This window comes from Lissotriton vulgaris, chromosome 1_2 (genome assembly GCF_964263255.1).
Source record: "Lissotriton vulgaris chromosome 1_2, aLisVul1.2, whole genome shotgun sequence".
Classification (NCBI taxonomy): Eukaryota; Metazoa; Chordata; class Amphibia; order Caudata; family Salamandridae; genus Lissotriton; species Lissotriton vulgaris.
Window position 1 is genome coordinate 80482987 of NC_141686.1, and position 25533 is coordinate 80508519.

The following is a 25533-nucleotide window of genomic DNA, read 5'->3' on the forward strand; positions in this document are numbered from 1 at the left end:
TCGACTCCCTCATCTTGTATTGCAATACCAACACATTGGAGATCAATATCACCAAAACCAAAGTGATGACCGTTTCCTCCTCGAAAACAAGAAAGAGCACTTGGTTCATTGAGGAGAAGGAACTGGAATTAGTAACCGCATATAAATATCTGGGTGTCTGGATAGACCACAAAGGGAGACCGACAGCGGACATAACCGCAATGCAAGGTGTCGCCCACAGTTTGGAGGGAGCTTTCATTCGAACAAAAAGAGCCCTTCATTCCCCGGATTTCGCCCCGTTAATAAGACTGATAGGCGCAAAATTCTTGCTGACAATAGCCTTTAGTGCCACAACTTATAAGGACAATATGTCCATCTGGCTAGATAGAGCTCAGTCAGCATGCTTTCGCAGAGTGTTCCAACTACCAAACTCGACCTCACACGCCCAAATTCGTATGGAATTCTGTCTGGCTTCCCAACACTGGTACTTTTCACATTTGGCGTGCTCACTTAATCATGCCAAGCCCAAACAGCACGTGCTTAAACTTAACTCTGATATTTTAGGTCTCCTTTTTACCCCAAAAAACAGTGCGCATTTGCTTTCAATATTTTAAATTCAAGTGTCTTTTTTTCTTTTTAGTTTCATTCTGCTTTAACTCATCCATATCCTCTTTATCCAATTTTAATCACCATGCAAGGTAAATTTGCCAATTTTCATAGTTTCTCATATTCAAGTCGGCCTTCCGAACCTTTTCTTCCAAGAATACGCACAAAAAGCACCATTCTTTAAAAGCAGTTTATTTTAATCCAATGCATTTCAGACCTCATTACAGCAGGTATGCGCAGACAGTGAAACCGGGTGGTATAGAAATGTTGTGGAAATGGGTAGTAGTTTTATAAAATGGGGAAGATTTGCTTAAGACTGAGGAGGGGAAGTAGAAGGGTAGAATAAGAGGGTTACGGTAAAGTGGAAGAAGGAAGCGAAGAGAGGGGTGTTGGTTACTGGGTAATCGAGTAATGTAATGTTAAGCTTGTGCAATTGATCAGGTTTTTTTATCTATCAGATTTTGTTGGCATATACGAGGTGTAACACAAGTCTAAAAACGCTGTTGTTGTTATTTCAGTTTTCCCTGGCGAAGGACCCCACGGAGGTCCGAAATGCATTGGATTAAAATAAACTGCTGCTGGGGTAAAAAGGAGCCCTAAAATATCGGAGTTAAGTTCCCAACACTGGGTCATGAGCGCAAGATTCATTGCTTATAGTTTAAAAACAAAACAAGCTTGCCCTCACACGCTAAAGAGCACTATATGGTCATTGCTTACCAATCCCGATACAACTTGGAATAAACATTTGACATATTGCTTGGAGTCATTAAAGGTCCTGGATATATGTACAATCTAGTTTCCTATAGAGACGATATCCAAACTTTTGACCAACCAAGCAAAAATATTTTCTTATGAACACGACACACTATCAGTGTTTAAGCTCTCTCATTGCAGCTGGGCTTCCAAACTCTATGCCACAAAAACATTGCTGCCCTACCTTTCATCGCCCATGAAACCATACGTAAAACATCAATTAATGAGATTTAGTTTTGGTTTAATTCCACTGATGGCGTATAAGTTCGGGACAAGGGTATAAGAAATCTGCCTCCACACAATGCCGTTTCTGCAAACAGGAGGAAGAAAATCGAATTCATATCCTGTACATTTGTAGTCGCTTACTCGCCCAACGGACCTTCTGGCTTCGTCCGATATGGCTTTCTTTTAACATCAGGACATGCCAAGAAGCAGTAGAATCATGCATGAGGGGCGATTCATCTCAGATGGCTTCTCGCTTTGTAAAATTTATGTTTGAAATTAACCTTTTGTTACCACCAGATGACCAAGAATGAACTGTAACCTTAAAAACGTACTTTTTCCTTTTATGTGCTCACTGTTTTAATTTAAAATCTGATTAATGTTTATCTTTTAATTATCAATCCATGCTTGTACGAATTGCAATGATTTTAATTAATTATGCAAATAAAACACTTACTTACTTACTCTTTAGGAGATGTGTTACGGCTGGAGTTGAACTCTGACTCTTTAGGAGATGTGTTACGGCTGGAGTTGAACTCTGGACTCATGTATGCCTTCCCACCACTGGTTACGTGTACAATCTCATCTCCTTCCATCAACCACCCAGACACCTCAGACGCATACTGCCTGTTCAGTTTAAGAATTCCAGTCCTTGTGTGCACTGATAATACCTTCTGAAGGCCATTGTTGCCAGTCCAGTACACTGCTCTTTGGTCTCAACTTGGCCCCTTATGTCTCTGTAAAGTTCCTCTACATATTACTGTCATTCTGCGTTTATGGGAGGTCCACTGCTGCCCAGACCTGGACCACTGCCTCAAAATTGTATTACTAGGAGTGTGCACTCTGTTCTAGCCTTTAATCCTTGAGTTCTCTCAGAATTAATCCAGTTCTTCATAGATACTCGTATTGAGTTGATTGGGGTAATTCTGACAAAAGTCCAGAGAAGTTAAGGCCCATCATTGATACAATTACCCATTTCTTGAACAAAAACTGGTAAGCCAGGTGACTTGTAAGCTTCCTGGTTTACATGCATCCTAAAAAGTAAATATCCCACCTCCCAAGTTCCACATGAGTTTCCTGCATCTCCACCTGTAGGAGCTTTTGGTTCAGTTCAAGCCTGACTTTTATCCTTCTATGTTTGTTCTCACCCATGTGATGGTGCTAGGGGCATGCTCTCATTCAAGGTGTGGGATGCCCCTTATGCTTGCCCGTCAACATCTCCTTTTCACAAACCTCTATTCAGAGCGTGAATGTGAGTGATAACTGCTGCAAATCCTTGTTGGTCCTTTTACAAAATTAATCCTAATTTCTTGGCGGTTCTAATGTCAGCCAGGAACATGTGTGCTTAAAGCATTGTGTGTTTCAGAACTCTATATTGTATTGCTTTGGGACAGAATGCTCCTAAAGGTTCACCCCACCTTTAACTCCATGGTTTTGATGTAATTCATTTTGAATGAGAGTGGGCTCTCCATGTTTGCATTTCTGCGTACTTCCTCTGATGATTGTACACTACAATTTAGATGTAACATACACCTTTCACTTTCCCTTTTGACTGCGCTTGTCGAATTACTGCCACAGCTGCCGAAATCAGATTATCTCGTGTATTACTAATTGCTACACACTTGGTACCACATATCAATTCGGTGTTTGATTCATACGCAGAACCATGACACATTTGGTGGCATTTTCTAAACTTCTCTTTCTGAGATCTAATTCCTAGCACTACATGGACTACTCCATGTCCATTATGCTGCCATTACACTTAATGTTTTCTCCTGGAACTAGTGCTTTATTTTTTTTATTTTGAAAGATTAATAGGTGGATGTACACGCACGACAAGCGGTTCAGGTAGCGATAAACATGGTAATAGAGACATATTTTGCAGGTTATACAAAATATCATGTTTTGAGCAGTGAGTCACAGGATGTACGTCATCCATATGCGATTTATCAAACGAGGGCCTAAGTATAGACATCCCAGGTGCCCTATAGGAGCCGATCTTGTGTGAAAGGGAGAAAAAAAATCATCATAAGGCGGTTAGGGCAACCGGGGAAAGCTGCGAGGAGATAGAATCAACCAAAGGGACCGGCATGGATCTAGTGCTCTAAATGGGCAGCTACTGCTCGGCACCGAATACCCGAACTTATATAATATGAGAAGAACACCTGTTCTTCTCAGCGCTGCTACAATACATTCAATGGGAGAGTACCTGCACTTTTCAGGAGCAAACAGTTGCTCTGGATAGTGAGTATCACGGCTTTGCTATTTCTGTTTAAAGCACAGCCCAAAACAATGCTAAGCTTGGCCAGTAGGTTCTTTGCAACCTGTTTGCCTAGGCCCAAGTTACCCGTCTGGTGGCTCCAGTACTGCTGGTAGGTAGACTATTTGGCTCATTTTCGTATGAAGAGCAATGCTCTGAAGATGTACATCACTCTGCTGCTCTTTGGCTTGGTTTGTGCTATATCAACACCATATACACATACTTGTATAGAAAATGTGGTGGTCTGCACATTAAGTTTGCAGGCATGACTATATAAATACCACATCCATCCAAACATACATATAGGGGAAAGGGGGTGTTCTGCACATCAGGATGGCAGGCATGGAGTAGATCGATCATGCAACGCTCTTTATTGACCGAGGCAACATCCAGATCAATCACTATGTGGCATGGTCACATGTTGATAATGGAAAAGAGCCTAGGTGCTAGAAATATCCTTGAATTCTCTCTGATAGTCATATGCTATAGAATAACTTGGCTCATTGTCTATTCTTGGAACACGTTTTTAAATGTATATATGTTCAGTTTGAAAATAATCTAATAACAGTAATATCTCTAAAGGAAGCACATATTGGTCTTCGTCTCTTCTGAATAAAGCCAGTCATAACAAATAATGCATAATATACATCGGATTGAATACACTTCATCCGAAATACCTTTTACACCGAACAAAGCATTAAGTTGCGTGAGAACATTAACCTGTAGCAAGACTTACTTTTCTCTAAAAACTATGTTTCTTAGGACTTCTTGCTTTTCTTGACGCCTTGGAACATGTATTGCTCTTTTGATCAGCTTCTCAAAGGCAGGTGTCTTTTCCTCTTATCTGTGGAGGTTACTCTCTCCTAGACGGCTTTTTCAAGTCACCTTACTACCGCGCTTACAAATGTCCATCTTTATTTCTAAAGAAATTCTAATAGAGCAATCAAAAATCTGTGTAATTTGCCTTCTGGTTTCTCATGCCGTTGAGAGGTGCATAATCTAGTAGTATATGTCCTGCAGGAGGATGAGGGAGAGGGGAGGAGCTGACATTTGAGCTAAACATGGCTTGTCTCTGTCATTTAGTGTTCTGACAGTAATAAAGTTCACATTAAGGGCCACATCCAAATGTTGAGAACCTGGTCTTAGAGACAAATCGGGTTACTGTTCCAAATTCCAGTCCCTAACAGTGGTTGGCAAAAGAGCGCCTACCCATTCTAACATTGATTGCTGATCTAGTTCCAGAACCTGCACCAGTAAGGTGAGATTTCTTTAGTGTTTGGCACGGTACATAATGAGTAGTGCGTGAAGCTGCACTAGCACTTTCTGAGCGGCATCCTCCGGAGCTAGCCTTTTAAACTTTTGGATACCTTTTTATCATCGAGTACTAATACAAAGCACAACTAGCAAAGCATTCTCGAGAATACGCAAATTTAACATAATACACGGGGCAAGGCAATTTTTGCTAATTCTGTGATTTATTTATGCGTTTTTTTTCTAGTGCGAACTTGGCCAGAGGGCGATTTAAGTAGTTAAGATTGCAGAAATAGTTATTGAATTAACTGCTAAACTCATGCTTCTGAATAGACCCGATTAAAACGGGAGGCTCTTGATTTTAAAGCCATAAAGGCTTTATTTCATCTGTCTCCCTCCTAAGTTTGCTTCTGCTTCAGTAGTAGTCAGTGGGGAAAATCTGTTACCATGATTTTATTTTCAAAATCTTCCACTTTCCTGTTCCAAAATGTTGTCATACATCTAAAAGCTGTTTGTGTGTATGTATGTATGTGTGTATATACATATATATATATATATATATATATATATATATATATATATATATATATATATTATATATAATATATATTCGAGGCATGTGGGCTGCTGAATTCATATCTGTGCATAGATCGCCGCCTAGTGTTGGGTCCAGATGATTGCACATTGTTGTCCTGGAAGAGTCTTCGAAGTATCACGAGCTAGGTGGCTCCTCCCCTGGACTACAGTGCGCATGGGCATCCTCTCCATCCTCAGATTGTTTTTTCCCGCCATTGGGTTCGGATGTACTTTCCTTTACTCGAAGTTCGGAATCGAAAAAAACTTTTCTAAAAGGTCAAAAGGCCTTCGGACTCGTCGGTATTGTTTTCGATCGGTGCCGACAGCTTTGTTTACAGTTTATTCAACTCAGGATGTCGAATCAGGCCGCGGGCCTTCTCGACGCCAAAGGGACCAGTCGTCGATGGAACGAAGTCCTTTCAAAAGATGCCCTCTTTGTAATTCGAAATACTCACATATAGATAAACACCCTGTATGTAACAAGTTTTTATCTCCGGAACATGATGAAGCCGACTGCCTAGCCTGTGCCCAGTTTCGATCCAAAAAGGCACTTCGGATTCGACGGGCGTCTAGGCTAATCATGCAGAAACCAGCGCCGGAGCCGGAAAATATCTTCGACGATGAAGATGATCTCGTCGAAGCCGAAGAATCAGATCAACAGTCGGATTGTTGACTCCAACTACTATGTCGAGGAAGAAGAAGACATCGTCGAGGTAGGAGACGACGAACAAGGGATCGGAGCTGTCGAAGACGACTCCAGTGATGAAACGGGGCCAACCGTGAGTACGACGCCCCAAACATACACTTCTATGGTTCCACGGGCTCAGGTCGAGGCTTCGCCGGAAGGCCTTAGCCAAGATCTCAAAACCCATTCTATAGCCCCACGATACAGCTCGGCTAAGAATATTAGAAAAGAGCCATCGGATCAACGTTACCCAAAATTGTTGATATCGAAACCGAAAGTTATGGAACCAAAAACGAAACCGAAACTGATCGGCTACACATTCTTCGGACCAAACTACGTCGATCCATCGGAGTCGAACACAAAGGTCGTCGAGCCGAAGGCCAGCGCACCTATATCCACTCCAAAACAAAAGGCAGTCGAACCAATAAGATCGGCGCCGACAACACAAAAAAGGGACTCGATTCGAAGAAGGTTGTCGAACAGAAACAGAGTCGACAAACCAATGGCTGTGCAACCCAAAACAATCGAGCCGAAGAAAATCGACCCGAAGAAGGCCATCGAGCCGAGACCGCAAAGCATCGGTCCAAAACCACAGGTTCCAAAGACGTTACAAGGTCAGAAGGGTACTATCGACCCCACAAAAAACGTCGAAACAATAAAAACATCGGCTCCAAAGAACCAGGCACAACCTAAAAAGACTGTTGTAACACCGAGGGCTCTCGGACCGATCAAATTTGGCCTACCAACTTCCTCTAAGACAAAGGAAGTCGACCCGAAAACCGGTGTTAAACCAAAACAAACAAAACCAAAGACATTGGGAAAAAAGCCAAGAACTACTGAGCAGGAGATCTTATATCCAGACCCCTATTCAGAAGAACAGTCAAAACTTTACATTGACCCTAATTCTGGCAAAGTTACTCTCTACAAGAGAAAAATCAGACCAGAAACTGTTAAAGAGACTTATATCATCCCACTCAAAAATAAAAGGGACTGTGCTACTTCACCTATTCTATTTGAACCTATAAAACCAACTATGCCTAACATCACATATACACCCACACACTCGGATGAAGAGGTGGATTATGAAGATAATGAGGAATACAATTACCCAGTAGACCCTGACCAAGACAGTCAAGCTCAACCATGGGCAGACCCAGTACATCCTGGTGACTCTCAGCCCATTCCAGATACACCTGCCTTCTCCTACAGAGGATACAGCTGCTTTTAAGGTGATAGAGCAGCCCTCCATCACAATGTAGAGATGCATGCAGACCCCATTGAGGAAGATTTCCTCTTTGACACTTTTGCCACATCAGAAAGATCTGTCAAAACACTACCTATGTTAAAAGGGGTACTTAAACATGCAGGTGACATATTTAAGGAAACAACTAGGGCACGGGTCATTAACCCCAGAATAGAGAGGAAATACAGGCCAGCACCAGTAGACCCCACATTTATTAAGGGACAAATGCCTTTGGATTCTTTAGTGGTATCCAACGCACGTAAACGTGCAAACTCACAAACTAGAGAAACTCCACCTCCTGACAAAGAATCAAAGATCTTAGAGGCCTCAGGAAAGAGGGTAGCTGCTCAGGCAGCTACTATATGGTGAATATCTAATACGCAAGCCCTGTTGGCTAGGTACAACAGGGCACACTATGACACCTTAGAGACACTTCTCCAGTATTTACCTGAACCTTACAAGGAACAGGCTGAAGACCTAGTACAGGAGGGAAAGTTAATAACTAACGCCTCCATTAAATGTGCCCTAGACGTGGCAGATACAGCGGCCAGATCAGTTAACACCAGTGTTATGCTCAGGAGACATGCGTGGCTTCGCATTTCAGGTTTCAAAAATGAAGTCCAGTCCACTTTATTAAACCAGCCAGTAAATCCTGACTATTTATTTGGTCCAACTGTAGATACAATCCTGGACAAAATGAAAAAAGACACAGACGGCTAAGTCTATGGGAGCCTTACAGTCACAGGCTCCTTTAGTCGCTCCAATTACAGAGGTGCTGCAAGAGGTAACTCATCACAGCAGACCTCAAACTACAAAGGGAATATGCAAACCACCTACAATAGAGGTGGATACCGCGGCAATAACAACAAAGGCAGAGGACGAGGGAATAATACCACCAGAACAACACAACAGTGACTTCTTAGCGCTACCCCCAGACCATACAACACCAGTCGGGGGACGATTACAGCAATTCCTACCAGTCTGGCAACACATCACTACAGACAAGTGGGTAAGGCAATTTATTCGGGATGGCTATTGCCTAGAGCTAACCTCCTCACCACCCAACATACCACCAAGACACCGTCCTATGTCTGTAGAACACCTAAACATATTGCAGCAAGAAGTCACCAGCATGCTGCAAAAAGGGGCCATAGAACTAGTACCATTAGAACGTCAGGGTACAGGGGTATACTCGCTATACTTACTCATCCCCAAAAAGGACGAGTCTCTCAGACCAATATTGGACCTCAGGCCCCTAAATCAATACATTTTATCAGAGCATTTTCATATGCTCACTCTACAACAAGTCTTACCACTGCTGCAACAAGGAGACTTCCTTGCAACTTTGGACCTCAAAGACTCATACTTCCATATACCAATACATCCTGCTCACAGGAAATATCTCCGGTTCACAATACAAAATCAACATTACCAATTCAAAGTCCTTCCATTTGGTGTAACAACAGCCCCAAGGGTGTTCACAAAATGCTTCGCGACAGTAGCTGCACATTTAAGAAGACAACATATTCACGTCTATCCGTACCTGGACGACTGGCTAATACAAGCAAAGTCGGCCCAGCAATGTGCCAGCCACATGTCTCAAACCATTCACCTCCTGCACAGTCTAGGCTTCACGTTGATCTACCCAAAATCTCATCTTCAGCCGTCCCATGTACAGCAGTACCTGGGAGCAACGATAGATACTCTAGCAGCAAAAGCATACCCAAACACTGCAAGAATCAACAGTATGCAACTGCTGATCCAAAAGTTCAAGCCCCAACACTCGCTCTCTGCCCGAGTGTTTATGGAACTCATAGGCATGATGGCTTTGTGCATCTTCATAGTTCCTCACGCAAGACTACACATGCGTCCGCTACAAGAGTGCTTAGCACGGCAGTGGAACCAGGCTCAAGGACAATTGAGAGACCTAGTGTTGGTGACCAGTCGTGCATACAACTCTCTGCATTGGTGGAATCCACAAAACCTTTGCAAGGGACAACTGTTCCAAGAGCCTGTACCACAAATAGTGTTGACGACGGACGCATCCCTGATAGGATAGGGAGCCCATGTCCTTCGATACACAGTGCAGGGCCTATGGACACCACAACAAAAGAAAATGCACATCAACTTGTTAGAGATGTTGGCAATTTTTCTGTCAATGAAAGCGTTCAAAGTACATTTATGCAACAAGACTGTGTTGATCCGGATGGACAACATGACAGCAATGTACTACATACAGAAACAGGGAGGAACACTCTCTCCACAGCTATCACATCTAGCCCAAAGCATGTGGAAGTGGGCCATACAAAGAAATGTTTTTCTCATGGCGGAACACCTCCCAGGCAAGGACAACCAAATAGCGGATCTGCTCAGCAGACACAGCCAACAGATGCACGAGTGGGAGATTCATCCCACAGTGCTACAACCATACTTCCAACAGTGGGGGCAACCAGAAATAGACCTATTCGCCACAAGGAGAAACGCAAAATGCTAGTACTTTGTCGCCAGGTTTCCACATCCGCAGTCGCAGGGCAATGCGATAGTGATGAACTGGTCAGGCATATTTGCGTACGCTTTTCCCCCAGCACCGTTAATACCGCTAGTGGCACGCAAACTACGCCAGCATTCACTGACACTAATCCTGGTTGCTCCAACATGGGCGAGGCAACCATGGTACACAACTTTTCTAGAACTTTCCGTGGTGCCTCATCAAAGACTGCGGCTAACACCCACTCTTCTCACTCAGAGCCATGTAGACATACAGCACCCAGATCCGCAACAACTGAACCTTGCATTCTGGCTCCTGAAGTCTTAGAGTTTGGGTACCTAAACTTACCTCCTGACTGTATGAACATTATCAAGGAGGCAAGAAAACCTACTACCAGAGCTTGTTACGCTGCAAAGTGGGAGCGTTTTGTCATTTACTGTAATAACAATGACATAAACCCACTAGATGCTCCAACGCAAAATATCATTTGCTATCTTTTGCACCTACATCATTGCAATCTAGCTTATTCATATATATATATATATAACGCTCCTTGTCCCCTTCCTTGTTGCCAAAAGAGACACAGCACTCGCGGGGGAAAGTCAAAGATTTTATTAGACTTTCAAATGCACCAGACGCGTTTCGGCATACGCTTTCCTCTGTGGTACCACTGTGGTTTCTGCAGATAAAATGCAGTTAAAACTGGCCTGCCACAGACTGAATCATCGTACTGTTCATCACTTAGTGTTCCGGGGTACCCACACGTAACTGGGACTTTTCTACATGCATTCATGAATTAAGGAATAATACAGACGATGCAGAACTAAGATTTCAATTAAGTAACTTTTCCGTACGGGCCATGCAGGAGGGGATCCATTTAAGATCTTGCTTCAACATGCCTAAAAACCTTTGAAATTACTAAACAAGCATTTGCAATGCAACAGGTCTGCATTAATTAAGTTTAAGCTATTGGAATTGCTAAATATTGCAACACCAATTGCAAAAAAAGTCTATAAATTGTAGGTAAAAAAAATGTGTATTTATTTTTGTAGCAATGGTGGCATGCTGCGCTTTAGATGAATGTTTAAAAGTAAAGTGCGCCATACTGCTATTGCTACAATAGTTAATTATGGATGTGTTAACTATTGATGTGTGCACTGATGGCTGGTGGTGTATTTGCCTGTAGAAATTGTGCACTGATGGCTGGTGGTGCTTTTCAGCATCGTAAAGGAACTCTCCAACCCCAGTGTCAACGACATACCGCCCTCACAAGAACTGTGCAACTCACTGGTCATCTTCCACCGCAAGATCGCTGACATCCATGACAGCTTCAACACCATGACTGCCCCGACTACGCCAGACCCCACCTCCCCTGTGAACAGCGCCAACCGCCTGACCTACTAGTCCAACGTCAACGACGACGAGACACGCAAGGTCATAAACTCCATCCACTCAGGATCTCCTACAGTAGGTCATCAACATCTCCTTCAAAACAGCGACATTCCCGGAAAGCAGGAAACACGCTGAAATAAACGCCCTCCTCAAGAAGCCCAAGGCAGACCCCAAGGACCTCAAGAACTTCCGGTCCATCTCCCTGCTCCTGTTCCCGGCGAAGGTCATCATTGCCTTGTCAACATGCAACTAGCCCGCCTCCTGGAAGACAACATCTTGGACCCAACCCAGTCCAGGTTCAGACGAAACCACAGCACCGAGACAGCCCTACACACCGCCACAGACTACATCAGGCGCCAACTAGACAACGGCGAAACATCAGCCCTCATCCTCCTGGACCTGTCGGCCGCCTTCGACACGGTCTGCCATTGCACTCTAAAGACACGGCTCCTAAAAGCCGGAATCCAAGAGAAGGCCCTTGACTGGACCACGTCCTTCCTCTCCGGCAGAACCCAGAGTGTCCGTCTCCCGCCCTTCCGATCCGAGGCCACCGACCTCATCTGCGGCGTCCCCCAGGGCTCATTCTTACGCTGTTCAAAATCTACATGGCCCCCCTCGCACAAGTGGCCCGCCACCACGACCTCAACATAATCTCCTCGCTGACGACACCCAGCTCATCCTCTCCTCACCAAGGACCCGCACACTGCTAAAGCCAACCTCCACGAGGGAATGAAGGCCTTCGCCGACTGGATGAGGAACAGCCGTTTGAAGCTGAACTCGGACAAGACGGAGGTACTCATCCTCGGAACCACCCCCTCAGCCTGGGACGACTCCTGGTGGCCGACCACACTGGGAACAGCACCGACACCCACCAACCATGCACGCAATCTAGGTTTCATCCTAGATTCCTCCCTCTCCATGTCTAAGCAGGTCAACGCCGTCTTCTCCTCCTGCTACAACACCCTCTGCATGCTTCGCAGGATCTACAAGTGGATTCCGACCGAAACAAGAAGAACGGTGACACAGGCCCTCGTCAGCAGCAGACTGGACTACGGCCACGCACTCTACGCAGGAATCCCAGCCAAACACCTACAACGACTACAATGCATCCAAAACGCCTTCGCCCGACTTATCGTCAACGTCCCCCGCCGCAGCCACATCACCCCCCACCTGAGAGACCTACACTGGCTCCCCGTCGACAAGAGAATCACCTTCGAACTCCTCACCCACGCACACATAGCACTCCACAACGCTGGACCAGCCTACCTGAACAGCAGACTCAGCTTCTACACCCTTACTCGCCAGCTCCGCCCCGCCAGCCTCACCCTCGCCGCTGTTCCCTGCTTCCAACGGACAACCTCCGACAGCAGATCCTTCTCCTACCTCGCCACCAAAACCTGGAACACCTTGCCTACCCACCTACGGCCGACCCAAGACCTACTCGCCTTCAGAAGACTCCTCAAGACCTGGCTCTTTGAGCAGTAGTGGCACCCCCTCCCCTCAGCACCTTGAGACCCTCATGGGTAAGTAGCGCGCTTTACAAGTACTCTGATTGATTGATGGTGTGTGTGCCTGATAGAAGCGTGCACTGCCGGCTGGTGGTGTGTGCCTGGTGAAAGTGTGCACTGACTGCTGGTGGTGTGTGTGTGACTGGTGAATGCGTGCACTGACGGCTAGTGGTGTGTGCGCCTGGTGGAAGCGTGCACTGACGGCTGGTGGTGTGTGTGCGCCTGGTGGAAGCATGTACTGATGGCTGGTGGTGTGTGTGCCTGCCTGGTGAACGTGTGCACTGACGGCTGGTGGTATGTGCCTGGTGAAAGCGTGTACTGACGGCTGGTGGTGTGTGTTATGTGACTAGTGAAAGCGTGCACTGACTGTGTATGTGTGTGTGGTTGTGTGTGAGTGTGTGTGGTTGTGTGTGAGTGTGTGTGGTTGTGTGTGTGTGTGTGTGTGGTTGTGTGTGTGTGTGTGTGTGGTTGTGTGTGAGTGTGTGGTTGTGTGTGAGTGTGTGGTTGTGTGTGTGTGGTTGTGGTTGTGTGTGGTTGTGTGTGGTTGTGTGTGGTTGTGTGTGGTTGTGTGCGAGTGTGTGTGGTTGTGGATGTGTGTGTGGTTGTGGGGTGGTTGTGTGGGTGTGGTTGTGTGTGTGTGTGTGTGTGTGGTTGTGTTCTGAGTTACTGATTTACTGGGCGAGTAAAAATACCCCACGGCCTGCCGAGTGTCAACGTAAATCTGCTGACACCCCTTCCTCTGGTTACACGGCAGAGGAGGGGGCTTGGCCCCTGGCACCCTTTAATAACCCAGGGGGGGGGAGAGGGAGACGCAATTTGGGTATATCGTTTTATTGCTCCCCGGGGCCCTGGCAGCTGTCCTTTCTGCCCCAAAAGGCGATCATTATCGACAGGTTAATCAATACCCAGCAGCTGACACTACAGCACGCGATGGGGGAGGGGTCGTTCTGGTGCAGAGGGGCAGCCATGGGGCTAAAATCAGACGCAGGACTGTACTTCTTACAAAAAACTATTATTTAATGCAGAACGACGAATTATCGCTGCAGCACACTGTCTTCTGCGCACTCCAGCCCAAGTCATGCCATGGAGAGACGTGGGGCATAATGCACTGGTTAACAACAATAGTAATAAGCGCAATAAAGCCACGAGACTTGCAGCAAGCGCTATAATAACACAGCAAAATAACGTAATTCTTATTGCTAAAAATTACTATGATTTAGCTGCAAAGTGTAAAAATAAAAACCATGTTAAGATGGTGCCACCGGGTGGCGCTGCAGGCTACGGGTCACTGTTCGTTTGCACAACTCGTGTTATGGGAACCGCGCCTTTTAGGTCCCCGAAGAAGGGATCCAAGTGCACAAGACACCGGTGAGGTCCATATTCAAATGTGCGCAAGAAACTGTGCTTTCAGTGACGTACAAGAGGTTTGTGACACTTTGTACAAATGTTTGTGCTACCTGCTTACATGTCCACGTGCCACTACCAACAACCGTAACAAAACTAAGTGTTACGATTTAGTCCTTACTGTTCTTTGGCTATGAACACCAGACATATAACTAAAGGTCGTTTTTTTGATCGACCTCGGAAGGATGAAAGGCGGAGTCGAATCCTTGGAATTCGCAACCCCGACATCTGCAGCATGGGTGGCAACCCAACAAGCACCCTTTCCAAGTGTATTAGTGCCTCGTCCACCTGAGATGCGCGAGGCAGGGATGCCCCCCACAAGGACTTCCTTCTAAGCATGCGTTGCTACCTGCAGCCGGAAACCCACCCAAGACACTCACGGTGGTAGTATCATGCGTGTGTGTGTGGGGGGGGGGGGATTTAATCATAAATGGTCCTGCAAAAACAAACCCAGCGCTCTCCCCTTCCCAGCTACAAAGTTGTGATTCCTCGGCGCTGAAGTCACCCTGGCTGTGAAATCCTCCAAAACCAGCCTATTGCCCAAGAATGTTCCACATTCCTCTCACAGGGCCTGGACGCAGCTTCTGCGGCGCGGCCTGCTAACCGAAGGCCATCTGTGGGGCCCTCGGTCCAACCCCATCGGCCCCTGACACGACTCCCCTTAATGTGCATGGTGGCCGATTGCTCCCCACGTCTTGACTATGGGCCCATAGGCTGGGTGTGGGAGTTCCATGGTAGAGGATAGTTTCAACCCTTCGTACAATGTTAAAAACAAACTACAAGTCCCAGAATGCAACGTGTCACTTTCTGAGAAACCAGGACTGCAGACCTTTTGCACACTCATCTGTCGCGTGTTTCCCTGTTACATCCCTCCAGCACTCCGCACCCACTGTCTCTGGGCCCTCTTCTCAGGCACGCAATACCCATTGGAATCAAAGGGCTTCAGCCTCTCTGGTGGTGCGCGAACGTGTAAATGTAAATGAGAAGTTATAGCAGTACACATCCAAGAATTCAAAGTGTTTTAGCTACAAAACAGAGGTCCCACGAGAAGTTAGACCCATGTCATGTTTGAATAGCTCAGCCAGACCAGTTAAAGGAAAAACACAGAAATGACTGAACTTCCTACAGCTCATATGAGACAACTTGGGATTTCAAAAGATTAGAGAATGTTCTGTGCTAGTTCAAAATGTTACATGTGTATATTATCAGCTTTATTATTAAAATGACAGATGAACCTTCGAGAGAGGAAATCGGGATATTAAGATGGCTGCACACAGGTTTCCAGAAGTGGAGAAGGAGCTGTAACTTGACAAAGCCCTAAAATTCTCCTGTACCTGCTGAGCAATAATTTTGCGGAGAAGTTTGTACCGATCTGGAATTGGTATCGTTCATGAACAAAGATTACTGCTCTCACTTCATTTCCATGCCACCCATTTCCCCACACAGCAATTTCTGCACTGTTTGCACAGGTCATATTTCTGTTAGTGAATCTTTGAACTGTCCTTTGCAGTCAGGAAAAAAACAGATTCGTGCTCGGATTATCCTATGACGGTGTGTGCATCTAAAGGGTAACTCTGACTCCAGGGCTTGATTTTAATGATCCCAGTTTGAGTTTGGTTCCTTTGATTTTAATTAACATCCAAAGGGGTTACGGACATATTTGGGAAGGTTACCTGATAGGTAGTTATGAGAGGGTGAAACAGCTGACTACGTCCTGCCTTACCACACTTTCAGAAGCACCAGCCAGTTGGGAAATATCCTAATTGTCCCATGACTGGGCTACATTTACTTCTCTTGCAAGCAGTAGACTCCTACATGACACCCTTGGTAAGGGTCTATCATGTAGTAGAAAAAGAGCATTTCCCCTTTTTAAGGTAGAAACCCCAGCAGGACGTTCTGTTTGCACAATTGTGGGCTGTAGGCACCACAAAAGTGCTGCACAAACCTCCCCGCGGAAGGTGTCGCTGGACACAGCACCTCCCTCCTCCTAAACCTTTACCACACCAGCACTCCTACCGAAAAATTGCGCACACGAACATTAATTAGCAGATGGTGTAAACTAATACACTGAATTTACCACTGAGCTCTGGAGACCTGGGTGCCTCACAAAGGGGCTATCCGAATCATTCCATCTACCCAGTCAGACTGTGTACAACTCAACTCGGATAGCCTCATTTTATCGTCCTTTGAAAGAAGAAGAATGGAGTCCGCCCCTCTGGAAGCCTATCAAGCAAATTGATCTCAGCAGCAGGTGCACAACATATCCCTAAAATAAAGCTCTCCAAAGTATTGGGGTTCTGCCCTACCTTGCACTGGGCCTTGCCGAAGAAGTAGGGTTTGGCGGTGAAAAAGCAGTCGTCCAGTTCCTCCTCGAGGCTGCCATACACACTGCTCATGCTGCCGCCGCCGGTCATTGTTTCCCGGGCCTGCGCCTGAGGGCCACAGTGTGACCGGGCCGGTTCACCTAGTCATGAAGCCTGGCACGGGCTCGGCTACAGTCCTCGCCGCCATCTCTCTTACTAGACTGCACACCCCCTCGAAGCGAGCTCCAGCCGGGCCCTGACAGGCGGTCGCCGTCGAGCGTGTGTGAACCCTGACAGAAAGAAGCAGAAGTCACGCCTCGTCGGCTCTCTTCCTGCCCGCCTTGGCTCAGCCACTTCCTATTGCATGATTACTCGGTGATAGGTAGAGCTTCTCTGCCGCTGTTTCTTAGGTGACTCGAAGGGAAACTGAAAGCAAAGCAGCGAGTGGTGCGCACGCGCACCATATGCTTTCAATTATCGCTCCTGTGTCTGGGCACGATAATTGAAAGCATATGGCAGGAAATGCGTGTAATAGACACCAATAGGCCAGGGGCGGAGCTATGCGCCCGCCTCTGGCCTATTGGTGTCTATTTTTAAAAACAACAAGCAGTGAAAGGCCAATAGCAGGCTGCATATAGAAAATCACACGCACGAGCGTGTGCATTTTCCAGGTCCATTTTCAAAACCCGGCCAAAAGGACTCTCACTGCGCGAACACTGCTGCGCAGTGTGACGCTAGGCGCGAGACCTAAAAAGAGTGTCTGTCATTGGGGGTAACCAAAATCTTTGCCTATTAAAGTAATCTCTGGGAATCTCGTTAGAAAAGGCTTGTCTGCAGGTTTTAACTCCGTGTAACAATAATCCATCTCTAAAGGCCTACTTGGCTGTACCATATCCTTTTCACAATAAATAATTCAGGCCCGCTGCCTTTTTCATGACTTTTAATGATAAATAGATCAGACCTACGGCATCTGATGTAACTTTTTACAATGAACCAATCAGTCATTGTATGGTCACCATAACCAACTCAGACCTACAGTATTTTGCCCAAACCAGTGGCGTAGCTAGGCACTTTGCTGCCCATGGTGCTCCCTGCTATTGCAGCCCGCGCTGAAAAGCAGGGGAGTGTGGGACTGGAGGGGACAGGGGTTGCTGGCGAGATTTCCGGCGTTTGCCGCCCCCGGGGCAAACTCAAGTAAGTGTGGGGTGGGGGTTGGCTTTAGCCGCCGCTCCCAAAACTCATGCAGCTGGGGCGGACCCCTCCCTTACTACGCCACTGGCCCAAACTGTGCAATACAATCACTCATTCAAAAGAACACACTTTCTGACCTATCAAATCCAGAAGTGAGACGGATCAACATGTCAGTGAAACTAAAGACCCTTCTTCATTTGTGCTTCTTAAAGCTCTTTTTCTGTTGATCACATAAGGTACGGTGACAGCTGGTCCATCAAGCCAGCCCTAAATATGCCCTACGCACACAGGAAGAACTGCCACATGCAATTTGTAGCTGGTTTTTAGGAATTTCGTTTATTAAGGCCCCGAAAACAAATCTTTTGAATGTTGGTTTGAAGCAAAAACCTAGGAAAATAAAAGTAGTTGAATGATAATGCAATTTCCCTAGTTCCAGATTTTGATCGCTTGTGAATCCGGTTCTCTGCATTTGGGAAGTTGGCCAGGCAAACGTCCCAAATCTAAAAATACACAGATTTTCATAGTAACAGGTTTACATTCTGTTAGCAAGAAGTACGGTGGCTGTACCATTTTAGCAGCTTTGCTGGTTTACAATGCTTAAGGACTTAGCAGGTTTCTTTATGGAGCTGAGTTTGGGGTCAGTCTAATTTAAATCCATTGGGTGTTTCCCCATGCTACCCACCACCTTACTTTTCATGACAAAATGGGAATTTTTGGTATTGTTATTAAGCCCAACTTAAATCGTTGCCTTTTTGGTTTTGGCGCTGGACAAATCGAGAGAGCACAGTTTCTCCCTTCTTTAGTTTAAATACAGTAAAAAAAATGTGCTTTATCATTTGATTCCAAGAAACATAGCTCCCTCCCAAAATTATTCAGAGCAAAAAATGTCACTAACGTTAAACATAAATATCAATGCATTTACATCAACAGCACAGATCATTCTTTTAACTAGCCATGACCTACATTTTCTCCTAAGAGTCTGGCTGCAATTCACATCTTGAAATTATCCTGCCCCCTCACATATACAAAATCTGTATCCTAGGTTTAAACTCTAATCTTTGGAAAAGTGAAAAGAAAGTAGAAGTATAATTTGATAGATTCAGGTGTCTTTCTTTGTAAACAACTGCATTTTATTTCTCCCGTTCTGACAAGAAAAGATAGATAATACAAAATTTCCAAGCTTAATAGAATCAAAACTTTCCTTTACGATAGCTAGGACATTTTGTATTCTATGGCAGGACCGGAAGCTTGATAAAATGTAGGAAGATGCACAGCTTGGTTGTTTGAGTACTTTGCGTTTTTACTTTGTTTTGTTGTGATTAATTCAAGTTGGTGGTGCTCAATGAGGAGGCGTCGAGGGCCCACGACGTCTGGATAACAATTTGTATAAGTGAGACCAGAGGGACTCTGGTATCATCCCTTATTGGCACTCACTAATATCGTGTCTCCTTGGTAGAAGAAAACACTTCCAAACGATTTTCGTTGTATACTTCATTTATTTCATGGTTTTCATTTTTGTTTGTGTAGTTACTTGTCACATCTCATCATGATTGTAATCATTCATAAATCAGGCATTATCAAAAAGCATATCCAATGCATTTCGGGCATTGAGGTGGCATGCCCTTCATCAGGGAATTGACAAAGCCTGTCGTGAACCTTGTCGAAGTAATCTGAGAGTTTTGTGACTCGCGTCTTATCCGAAGCTCGCACTTTGGATTCGCCGGTATCCAAAGTGCGAGCTTCGGATAAGACGCGAGTCACAAAACTCTCAGATTACTTCGACAAGGTTCACGACAGGCTTTGTCAATTCCCTGATGAAGGGCATGCCACCTCAATGCCCGAAATGCATTGGATATGCTTTTTGATAATGCCTGATTTATGAATGATTACAATCATGATGAGATGTGACAAGTAACTACACAAACAAAAATGAAAACCATGAAATAAATGAAGTATACAACGAAAATCGTTTGGAAGTGTTTTCTTCTACCAAGGAGACACGATATTAGTGAGGACCGGAAGCTTCACATTAGGCTAGTTTAAAGCTTATCCACCACCAAAGAGGCAAGGGAAACCACAGGTTTCAAATTAAACTTTTTGAAGGTGGAGTCAGAGGACCAATCTGCGGCATTAAGGAGCTCCTCCATCAGGAAAGGCAGGAAAGAACACTAACCTTGAATTAGACTTGGTTTGTCTAGAAATATGAAAAGTGACTCAGTCAGGAGTAAAAACTCTGCCCGTAAGATCTAGGGCTCTTACATCAGAAACCTTGCGGCATGATGTTAGACACAAGAGTTGCGAGTTTTGCCGACATTTGCTTTCTAGATAAGTACTTAATAGACGGCCAGTATTTGAACAAGTCCAGAACCTTATTAACATCCCAGAGAACCGAGTAACGAGGTTCGGGGGGGCACAGATAACCTTATACCCCTTAAAAGCTTGCTGAACTGACTACAGCGGGTCTAGAACGCTGCAGCACGTGCCATTTGTGCCCTCCCTAAGTGCAGCCATGTTTCTAATCTCCTTTTCCGCCTGTACTTGTTTCCCCTTGCACATGTGTCCACTTTATGGCGCTCTGCACCGTGCACAAGATTTTGACCGGCACCGACCCAGACATTCTGAGCGACTTGTGCACCCTCTACTCCCCACCGCGTGCGCTGTGTTGGGAAAATCCTATCCTCGCACAAATGCCATGCATTCAAAGGACCAGATTTGGCGGTCATTCCTTCAGGCGACTGGCCCTGCCTTATGGAACTCCCTTCCCCTGCACATCCGCAGCATCTCTCATCACCAGGTCTGCAGACGCTTTGTGAAGACTTGGCTTTACTCTCAACTCTAATCCCTCCTCTGTCCCCCACTTTGCCTTGCACAAGAGGGCGGCAATATACTGGGCTGCGGCCTGCCGAGATTGCAGAACGAAAGGTATTAATTGACCGGTAGGACCAAATCTTCCTTTGCCAACGAGGCTAAGAAACGAAGGACGTAGACAACGTCTGCCCCCATCGCATCCACCTGTTGTCGAAGACACCAACTCCCCCAATAGGACCAAGTTGAGCGGTATCGCTTGTTGGTGCTCTCTGCCCAAGATTTGGTGAGAAGAGAGGCAGCATCTGCCGAAAGGCCTTGCACCTGCCAATGTTGTTGGTAACCCTGTAGGCCATCAGATGAAGTCCGCCCATGGCAAGGAGGTGATGGGGATTCCCCTGAGGATCTCTGAGGAGAGCAGGACCTAGGGGTAGACGGATTGGAAAATCCCAGGAAAGTTCCATCAGAACCGGAAACCAGGCTTGCGATCTCCAAATCGGGGTGATCACCACCAGATCCGCCTGTTGTCTCCTCACCTGGGTTGACAGACTTATCGCAAAGGGGGGGAAGCGTACCCCTGCTCTTCGCTCCAATTCTGAAGGAAGGCATCCACTGCCAGAGCCTCCGGATCCGGACGCCAACTGTAGTACTTGTCCTGTTGGGCATCCAGACGGGAGGCAAAGAGGTCTATCAAGAAGGGGCCCCAACGAACCTGGAGTTCCAGGAAGACTGCAGGATGACGTTTCCAGAGACTGGTGTCCTTCTAATGGCGGGAGCACCAATCTGCCACCAGATTCGATGCACCTGGAAGATGTTCCGCTGACAGACAGATCTGGTTGGACAGATAGTAATCCCAGAAATCTTGTGCAAGGTCCGATAATACTCTGGACCTTGTGCCTCCTTGATGGTTGATGTAGCGCATCGCTGCCACGTTGTCCATCTTGAGCAATATGCAGCATTAAACCTTGTTCTTTGTCCAACATTTCACAGTGAAAGAACCTGCCATTAATTCCAGGCAGTTGATGTGAATATCTTGTTCGGAGGAGGACCATTTTCCGCCTGTAGAATAAGTGAGGCCCTTGTGCAAATGAAATGCCTTGAGGCGCTGAAGGGCCCTGTAGTGAAGGGAGCCTGTAATGATGGCCTGTATGGAAGAAAACAGAAGCCCCACCACCCTGGCTAGGTGTCGTAAGGATAGTGTGGGTTTCGCCTACTTCCGTCTCAGTTTGTGTCTGATTTTGAAGAGTTTGCGAGATGGAAGGGGAAAAGTCTCGTTGACATAGTCTATCATGAAGCCCAAGGAGGTGAATCCCCTCCATGTTGAAGTGGCGGTAAACAAGCTACTCATTGAATTCCTTGAGGTTTATAACCGGGCGGAAACCCCGTCCTGTTTCTCCATGACAAAAATGTTGCTGAAAAAGCCCTGAGAATGCAAGATCGAAGGGAGGATCGCTCCCTTGTGTAACAGCTCCAAAGCCTCCTTGTCTATCAGATCCGCCTGGTCTTTTGAAAAATACAGGCATTACGGGCGGACCGTTTGAGTTGGCAACTCGAAAAACTCTATATAGAAAACTGCAACCGTCTGTAAGACCCAGGCGTCTGAGGTGAGAGAAGACCAATTGTGAAGAAAAAATAGCGGTCTGCCCCCAATCTCTACATCCCCCAAGTACTGAAGTCTCACCTTGCTGGTTGTTGTGAGAACCATTTCCTCTGCCTCAGCCACCTCTTCGGCGTGGATAGGTTCTGGTAGGGTGCAAGTTCCCATATTTCTCTGGATCTTGCCATTGTCCTCTATGTGGCTCCGATGATTTGAAGGAGGCTTGGTCCTAGGGACGGTCGGTCGCGCACCCCCTACCACGACCGGCTGTGCCAAAACACGCAGGGTGAAGATCCGCTTACTAGATGTTTGGGCCTTAACTAAAGAGTTGAATGTATTTACGAACTTGCCCAACTCTTTCACAAAGGTATCTCCGGAGAGATTGCCCTCTGCCACTGGGCCAGCCTCTGAAGTGGCCAGTTCTCCAAGCTTAGGGTCTATTTTAATAAGTAAAGACCTGCGCCCAGCTAGAGAGAATGTCAGGGGAGATGAGTACCCGAGGCCTTGCCGTCCTCGGACATGTCCAGGATCTTTGCCAAGGGACCTGCCGTGTCCAAAAGCTTATCTTGGCACGCTCTCCACGAGCGATCAAGGCCTTTTTTGGGGTCACAAACGAATTTAGCCCGGAAAGTGGCCATCTAATGGTCCACTTCCGGTGTGACCACCACTTTGCCCTCTAGGGCCGGTCTCCGGCATTCCGCCTTCAGGCAACTTCTCACCTCCTTGTCTAACGGTTTACGTAACTAGGCGGCCATGTAGGCAGCAACCTTAGGGGCTTTAACCCACGGATGAAGGACGTCGTCCGGATTAAGCATGTCTATCTACTTCGAGAAGGGCTAACTGATCCCCTTTTGCTAGGCGACAGGGCCTACTCGATTCGCCATCCCCATCAGACGTCTTGGGGGGTGGTGGGGGAGAACTCATCTGGATTACCCTCAGGCAAAGCAACCAGGAGATCAGAGGGTCCTGCCAGATCCTCTGCTGGCTTTATGGGCGCTGAGGGGGTCTGGGCATCCATAAACTCCTTTAATAGGTGCGCAAAAGCATCTAAATCCACGCCATCCTCTTCAGGGCGTGTCTGTTTTGCTCTAGTATGCTAGTGGAGGGCTCACCCGGAGGTAGGGGCTTTTTAGACCCCGTCAAATCTTCCCTCGCGGGAAGGGGTTGTTGCCATTGAGCCTGAAGTTGTTACATTTTCCTCTCCAGGGGCGCAACCACTTGAGACACCTCCGATAGAGGAGTCCATCACTTGACAAAAGTGATCGTCGATAGGCATATAGGTGATCTCCTTCCTTCCTCCTCATAATATTCATCATAACTTTCCATAGCAGATCAATGCTCAAATATGCACGCAATAGGGGTGATGGTAGGGAGTAAAAAACCTTCAACAAATGATTACCTGTAGTAATATATGGGAAGTAAGCCCTGGGACAACTGCTCCCTACTGATGAGGGTATGACTGCCTTGCCGGTCCCGATATGCAAATCAGTGTCTTACCCGCTTTGCGAGTGTTTTGCTCCAGGCAGGGCTCTCAGAAAACCTAATGCCCAAGAGCTACCTGCTTTAAACTAGATATTACTGAACTTCCCCTGTGTGAAGCGATAGGCGCAGCCAAGCTAGTCACCTCTCTGAGCGCTAGGGGAGGAAATGACTTGGCGTGGGGTATAGAACGCCCCACGAAGGAAGTCGTTGTTGTTCCTGGCACAGGATTGGCTCATGGCTGTTTGACTTTTTTTTCTCTCTCACATTGTCCCTTTGCATCATGGGAAATGTAGTTATTGCTTACTGTTATGTAACTTTGGTAAAGCTGCTCGAGCAAAATAAACAGAGAAAGAAAAGCCTAATCTGAAGCCTCGGTCCTGCCATAGATTGCTACTTTCTGATGGATACTTCTAAACGCAGATTCCTCCCCTTGTGAATATTCCCCAGGTGCCATACTGGATCCGGAAACTTTAAAAGCAGTACTCCTACACACGGGCTTATGGAGTTGTGCAGCTCTGTGCCGACATCATAATGCTGTGGAGGTTACAAGTGAAGCTGCATATAAGCCCACCATGCGTGCAGACATCAGTTCATTTCTTTCTGCACCTTCAGTTACAGATCCAGAGCTTCTTCATAGTCTTTTGACTGGATTTGTTTGCAAGAAACAGTGTGAAAGGGAGGATATCATCCCCTAAAACAACAGGGTCTGAACTGTGCAGAGACTGTAGCAAACAGATGGCTGTGACGGACCCTCATGAAGTCTGTTTGTGGTGCTTGGGGTCAGATCGCAATTCCAGGGAATATGCCCAAATGAACCTGAAGGCCATACGAGGTAGTTTGGCCAAAGTGTATGGCGCCAAACACCAGAAGACTCCACCTCGTGACAGGTTGGAGTAAAAAAGCAGGTCTGGTTTCCAAAGTCGTTCCTGCAGCAGATCGTCATCACAGTCGAAGTCTTCAGGTAAGTCAAAGAAAAATCACAAGAAATTGAAGCAGGAATTCAGCCCTACACACCACTCTCGAACTCCCGTGACGTGGTTGAGGGAGTAAACTTGCCTCCTTGTCGAACTTCCGATTTCCATTAGAGCTGTGGATTGTGATGAGGGTGCCTTCCACTGTTATTTCTTTTCTTCGATACATCCTCTGGCTTGATAATTACTTATCCAGTATTGGGGTATTTTTCATACATTCACATGCTTGAATCGATCCCCGTCGTCGAGATGGTAGTCCTATGGTAAAATAATTAAGCAGCATTTATACACATATCACAGGCTGCATGGCCCTAGGCCATGATATTGATAGCCTATCTGTCATTTTTAATAAAGGACTTAATGTTGCAACACAGCCAATCAGCTGACAGCACTCTCTAGAACACTCCCAACCGAGGCACGTTCCCTCAGATTTTCACTGCACGTCGTGTGGAAGAGAGTCTTCCTTAGTGCTACTCGGATTTTTCCTCATCTTCTGGAATTTCTAGTCTTGACACCTTGTCTGGCAAGAGGAGCCTTTTCTGCCCATGTAAAACCTGTGGCAGGAAAAGAGTCCATGTGGATGATCCACATTTGGAGTACATATATTGCCTCCATCCAAAGCATGATGTGAAGGAATACAAGATCTGCCGCCTTTTTCCTTCCTAAGCCCTCAAGGATAAACAGGGAATGTTGCTTCTGTGGCTACAAACCACTAAGCACCAGATAATTTTGTCTAATGAAGAGAGTGAGAAATCCTCCACATCTCACAAAAGGGCCAGGTCAAGAGACCGTTCCTCTGGAGAAGGTAGGGCACACC

The 25533-nt window shown here is 46.2% G+C and overlaps 2 protein-coding genes across 6 annotated transcripts in view; both read left to right on the top strand.

Moving 5' to 3' along the window:
- Positions 1-25533, top strand: part of WNK1 (WNK lysine deficient protein kinase 1) — a 1566458-nt gene that overhangs the window by 814166 nt on the left and 726759 nt on the right. The window lies entirely within an intron of this gene.
- Positions 3512-9674, top strand: LOC147733951 (uncharacterized). The gene is made up of 2 exons (XM_086952845.1): positions 3512-5603; positions 5660-9674. Exon 2 carries the CDS (start codon positions 6268-6270, stop codon positions 7558-7560), a length of 1293 nt encoding a protein of 430 aa, XP_086808971.1. The 5' UTR covers positions 3512-5603; positions 5660-6267; the 3' UTR covers positions 7561-9674.

Excerpts from the sequence above, each read along its gene's own strand:
- LOC147733951 (XM_086952845.1), top strand. The coding sequence starts at position 6,268 with ATGAAGATGATCTCGTCGAAGCCGAAGAATCAGATCAACAGTCGGATT.